The sequence below is a fragment of the Sinocyclocheilus anshuiensis genome, unplaced genomic scaffold (genome assembly GCF_001515605.1).
Source record: "Sinocyclocheilus anshuiensis isolate Anshui unplaced genomic scaffold, SAMN03320099.WGS_v1.1 scaffold35, whole genome shotgun sequence".
Lineage (NCBI taxonomy): Eukaryota > Metazoa > Chordata > Actinopteri > Cypriniformes > Cyprinidae > Sinocyclocheilus > Sinocyclocheilus anshuiensis.
In genome coordinates, this window is record NW_015552558.1 from 1,248,878 (window position 1) to 1,254,877 (window position 6,000).

Below are 6,000 nucleotides of genomic sequence, written 5' to 3' on the forward strand. Positions count from 1 at the left end.
TAAAAATAGTAAAAACAAAAATACATAAAAATGTCCGAAGCATGACACATTATATCATGAACAAGTTGGATATCATAATATCAAGGCCTGAATTCAACACTAGTAACAAACATACGTTTTTGAGCAACAGCAACCACAGAGTCATACTCACTTGTGTTTTTCACCCATAATTCCTGTACCATTTTTGAGTTTACTTTCTAGACTAAACCAGCTGATGCTTTATGACCCACACCCACCTTAAAAGCTCAGTACCCTGCAGAGCCCAAACCCTTCAACACCCTCCCCTCATTTACCAATCTCATGGTCCAGATGGGCAGCCCGTGCATCGGCCTGGTCTTAGGGCTGTCCCAGGCATCCGAGCGCTCTGGAGACCAGGAGGGCGAGCTCATTGCGCTACGGTTACTCCATGCACCCTGAGGTAAAGCGGCGGAGAAGAGACAGAGGGGGAGGGTATATTGGTGATGAGGGGAAGATGAGGGGTGACAAAATGCAGTAACATAAATGTGAAGCCAGCAACAAGAACACAGCATGTCAAATGAATGCAATACTTCTACACAAATGCATCATATTATCAAGCCAATACAGTGAAATATTAAGTTTGGGACAAATTCCTGAAACATGACGGAATTATACGGAATTATATTTGGTGTCTTAAGAAAAGCAATTGTGAATATTTGCTTTGAGCGAGTTTCAATTTGTAGGGAAGTCTGCTAAATTCCCTTACAAACAGAGAAAAAAACATGAGGATCTGCATTATAAAGCATCATTATGCCTCCATGGAAACAACCTTGTTTATTTGTTTGTACTAAACAAGCGTGATCGTGTCAGCATGAGAACAAGCAGCTCTTTGAGATAAACAGAGAATTTCATAAAGCACAAAGCATCATGGGGAGCATTTAGCCTGTTTAACGAGCTAATGAGGGTTAGTCAGTGTAATTACAATGCATAACACAATCACCGCAAGGCCTTTTTTGTTTTACAAAATGAAAATTATTTCTAAATTATAAATAATAAATACCAGCCGCGGGTTGGTTGCCTTTTTTTCCTGTCATGTATCGTTTTGTCCCAAACCACTACTTTAAATGCATGCCTGAGATCCAATACAACTTCATGTCTCTGGACAACAGAGTCATATGCTGTTGATTACCTGACACAATAATATTGTCCCATAATATTGCAAAGATAAAAAAATAGCCTTAAAAAAACTGAGCAACGAATACACGTTTTTCCATAATTTCCATAATTTTTGCTTTAACATCATTTTCTGTGGTAATCAACAAATTCCTGATGTAGATAGAGCATAACTTGCATTGAACTCAGAACATTGCTTCCTAATAAAACAAAAGTACTTAATTAAACAAATGACCATTCCATAGGCACAAGACCCGAAAATTGTTATAACAGAAAGAAAGAAAGAAAGAAAGAAAGAAAGAACAGAATAGCTCTCCTGAAACATAAAAGTATGAGTGGAGGGAGGCAACTGAGAAACAAATATTATCATGCCAACATGCCTGTGAATAAAGACATCAAAACAAACAAATAATAAAATCTGACTAAGTATTGACAATAAGAAAAAATCATGGTGTTGATATTGGTGATGTCTTAAATTGCTTATTGACAGCCATGCAATGTTAGTTCGGTAAGAGTATGCTGAGGAAGAAGTATGTCTTCATACTGAATTTCCAGCCCTGAGTCTTTTCAAAATAAACAAATATAGTACAAATGTAAAATAAATGGAGAGGTGAATACTTTTAGCTTATATGGTAGGCGCCCAAGAGACACTTTACCAAGACATATGTGGTAATATGAAATCTTTTTCAGCCAAGAGATACATATTTCCAAATGAAAACTCAAGCTAATCCCAATAGGACTCTGAAACTTCTACAAAATTCAGAGTGTAAGGCATGCCTGATCGTCTCTGAAGAGAATCAGCGGGAGTTACTTCAAGAAAACGATGAAACGATAGAAGCTCATTTGCACAACAAAACAAAATCTCTTTCTCTCTCATACGCACACACGGAATAACACAGGGGCGTGCACATACTCATGAACGCACTTTTACACACCAAACCGGAAATCTCAGTTGGAGCCAATGACAGCTGCCCACTTTTCAAATTACACTGTGCCCAGATGGCGCATACCCCAGAGAGAAAAGCGACCAGAGCCATAGAAACTAGCATATATAGACACATATACACTCTTCTAGCCATTCGATTCTACAAAAATAAAGTATATCCAAACACAACTGCTATGCATGTTTTGTTAAACTCTCAAAGTGTTTATAGCCAACTATTTGAAAATCTACATATCCCATTTAAATCTTACAGAAAGCACTTTGTTGCAAGCTAATTGTTTGGTATCCCACACATAAACTATTCTTAATACCTGACAGATATCATTGAATCAGATGTCCTGACATATTATATTAGACTGTTAAGAACCTATACTGCAGGGCTGTCCAAACTCGGTCCTGGAGGGCCGGTGTCCTGCTGCAGGACACCGGCCCTCCAGGACCGAGTTTGGACAGCCCTGCTATACTGTATAAAGCTCAAAAAGAGTATCAGGTTTTAGCCAATCAGTAATGCTCTCTCTCTGTGAAATATTTTGTTAAAGGTGCAATAGGTGATTGTCTTCAGAAACATTTTTTGTTATGCTGGTTAAAAGTCTCTTCACATCCCGATAGCAATCACTAAGTTCAGTGGTCTAAATGTATGTATATGTATTTATATAATTTGTAGAAGGCAGAGGACCATAAAATGTTTGCCCAATCATTTCTGTTGGTCTGAGTGCCGTTCCTGGAGGGCCGGTGTCCTGCAGAGTTTAGCTCCAACTTGCCTCAACACACCTGACTGGACGTTTATATGCCTAGTAAGAGCTTGATTAGCTGGTTCAGGTGTGTTTAATTAGGGTTGGAGCTAAACTCTGCAGGACACCGGCCCTCCAGGACCGAGTTTGGACAGCCCTGCTATACTGTATAAAGCTCAAAAAGAGTATCAGGTTTTAGCCAATCAGTAATGCTCTCTCTCTGTGAAATATTTTGTTAAAGGTGCAATAGGTGATTGTCTTCAGAAACATTTTTTGTTATGCTGGTTAAAAGTCTCTTCACATCATGATAGCAATCATTAAGTTAAGTGGTCTAAATGTATTTATCTGTATTTATATATTCTGTGGAAGGCGTAGGACCAATAAATGTTCGTCCAATCAAAACACTTGGTCCGAGCATTTTAATTGTCTTTCCTACCTGCCTGTCAACGTATGTATTAGCATACCTCTGCGCACCCGGTTCGCGCAGACAGGATACGTCATCAACGCGTTCATGCATGCTGTGCAGACAGAGCGAGAATGGCAGACAAACATCAACAACCCGATCTTCCTTCCTGGTATTGTAGTACTTTTAAAGTTTTCTCACCGGTGAATGACACATAATGTAGCCCAGCGGTTCCAAATTCCTGCCCTCGCGCCCCCCAGCTCTGCATATTTTACATGTCTCGCTTAGTTAACACACCCGATTCAGATAACCAGCTCGTTAGAAGTGAGCTACGTGCATTAACTGTGTTCCGATTGATATGATACCTACACAGTGTTCATTGCTGTGTAAACATTACAAGTTTACTTCACTCACTCACACACACACACACACACGTCATTGATATGATCCCTACACAGTGTTCATTGCTGTGTAAACATTACAAGTTTACTTCACTCACTCACACACACACACACACACGTCTTCACATCCAGTGCGAGGACTGGAATTGGGAACCGCTGATGTAGCCTATTGTAGTAATGTTGTCTCTGCTGGTATTCTGGTCTGTGAGCGACGAGCGTATATGCGTTCAGGGGCGTGGCTTTGGACGGCGATTGAAGGGAGGGTGGGACGTTCGCTTTCACTGTCATCAGGCTAAAGTTAGCATTTTCCAAGATCTCCTACTGCACCTTTAAGTTTTGCTGACATTGAGTTTACTGGCATGCTTTTGGAGAGCTGTGTTTTAAAGACAGGATGTGTAGTGTAGGTTAGCAAAATGATAAATTTAGAAAAACAGCTGTAATTGCTTACAGCACCTTTAAAGGGTAAGTTCACCCAAAAATACAAATTTGGTCATTTACGCACCATCACGCTGTTGACTTTCGCTCATCTTTCGGAAACACACGATATAACATAAGATATTTTTAATATCCACATGAATCAAGTGGTTCAATCCACATTTTTTTTTGGAAGAGATGCAATCTATTTCTATAAAAAAAACAGATTTAATTTAGGCTTTCATTAAAGGGGTCATATGATGCTGCTAAGAAGAACATTATTTTGTGTATTTGGTGTAATGAAATGTGTTTATGCGGTTTAAGGTTAAAAAAACACATTATTTTCCACATAATGTACATTATTGTTTCTCCTCTATGCCCCGCTAATGTATTTTTACAAAGCTCATCGTTCTGAAAAGTGAGGTGTGCTCTGATTGGCCAGCTATCCAGTATGTTGTGATTGGCTGAATACCTCAAGCGTGTGACGGAAATCTTACGCCGTCCTCTTTTGGAAGACCAAACAAAGTAGTTTCGCTTTCACAACGAAACACACAGCATCTCCAAGACATGGCGGCAGCGGCAACAATACTATAGAGAATAAAAGTTACGCCTTCTTTCTTTGAGTGAACATTTGGGCGACGTTATGCAAATCTTCCCACACAGTGACGTAGACATGTGGGGGCGTGTTTAAACGAGGCGTTTTAGGAGGGCGTGGACAAGTCTTAACTTTTATAAAGAATATCTCTTTGGATTTGAGACTTTGGTCTTTGCAACTTTACAGATCTTCTTTATGCACCAAGAGCTTGTAACACTCCAAAGAGAAAGGAAAAATTGAAATCGCATCATATGACCCCTTTAACACAAATACACTGAACAACAAATACATAGAGTTCAAACATGGTAAACCTGAAAGCTCAAACTTGCAAGACATGTGAGAAACAAACTAGGGGTGCTCCGATCATGATTTTTTTAGGTCGATCACCGATCCCCGATCACAGAAAGCAGTATCTGCCGATACCGATCCCGATATTTTTAAAGCCTTCTTTTTATAATTTATAACTATTTATAGTGATACTTCAATCAGGATTTTTAGACATTTATTCAGGGCTTGAATTTCATTTTTGAAAATGGGGGAAATTCCCCTCTTAGGTGACTCTTGTGAGAGGGGAAGCAGCTTTCACACAGGAGTCCGCTACTGATCCGTGGCTGTTTACCACAAACACAACATTTATTCCAACATTATAATCATTCCATTATTTTTATTTCAAATCCAAACATTTTCTTTCTCAGATGTTTACATTTAGTTAAGACAAACCCGACTGTGCTTACGAGGATAATCGCCAGGACGGCCATTTTGACGTCATTTTTTGTGTGTATTTGGCCACGTAAGCGCAACAAGCTGTGAAAAATAACTTAATTTGGTACTCACGAGGCGGCGCGATATGCGCACTATGGATGTGACTGTGAGCGCATAGGAAAGCCCCGTTTGGAGCACGCGAGTATCGAATGGCTTAAACTTAAAAAGATGTGCAAATGATACAGTTTTGTGACGATGCAACAATGACTCGTTTAGGCAAATATGTTTGCAGGAATTTCCCTCATTATAAACTCGAAAGCAAATTAAACATAATTCTATTATACAGAGATTTAAGGGAAAAAATCCATGACTTTTCCAAAACTTTTCCAGGCCTGGAAATGGCTTTGTGAAAGACAGTATACTTTAATTATATGCATTAATGGTGCAATTGCTACATTTTCGTTTTCGTATGTACTGCAAACAATGTGCTGTCCCTTTAATTCAGCGCTGTATCACAGCAAAAATAGACTCGGTGCGGAAACGATCTCTGCACTGCTGCAGACGCACCGCTCCTGAACGCACTGCCGTGTGGCAACCGTGTGCAGTGAACGCTTTAATCCGTTAACATGAGCGCGGAAAAAATGCGCACCACATACGCACTGCAAACAGAATAATGTGAA

At 39.6% G+C, this 6,000-nt stretch overlaps 1 protein-coding gene across 7 annotated transcripts in view; it reads right to left on the minus strand.

Annotated features, from left to right (window-relative positions):
- LOC107664649 (histone-lysine N-methyltransferase 2C-like) overlaps positions 1-6,000 on the minus strand; it is a 62,559-nt gene that overhangs the window by 53,362 nt on the left and 3,197 nt on the right. For all 7 annotated transcript variants that reach the window (XM_016455267.1, XM_016455268.1, XM_016455271.1 and 4 more), the window contains exon 2: positions 294-413. In XM_016455267.1, the coding sequence (XP_016310753.1) occupies positions 294-413 (120 nt within the window). The remainder of the gene's footprint in view (positions 1-293; positions 414-6,000) is intronic.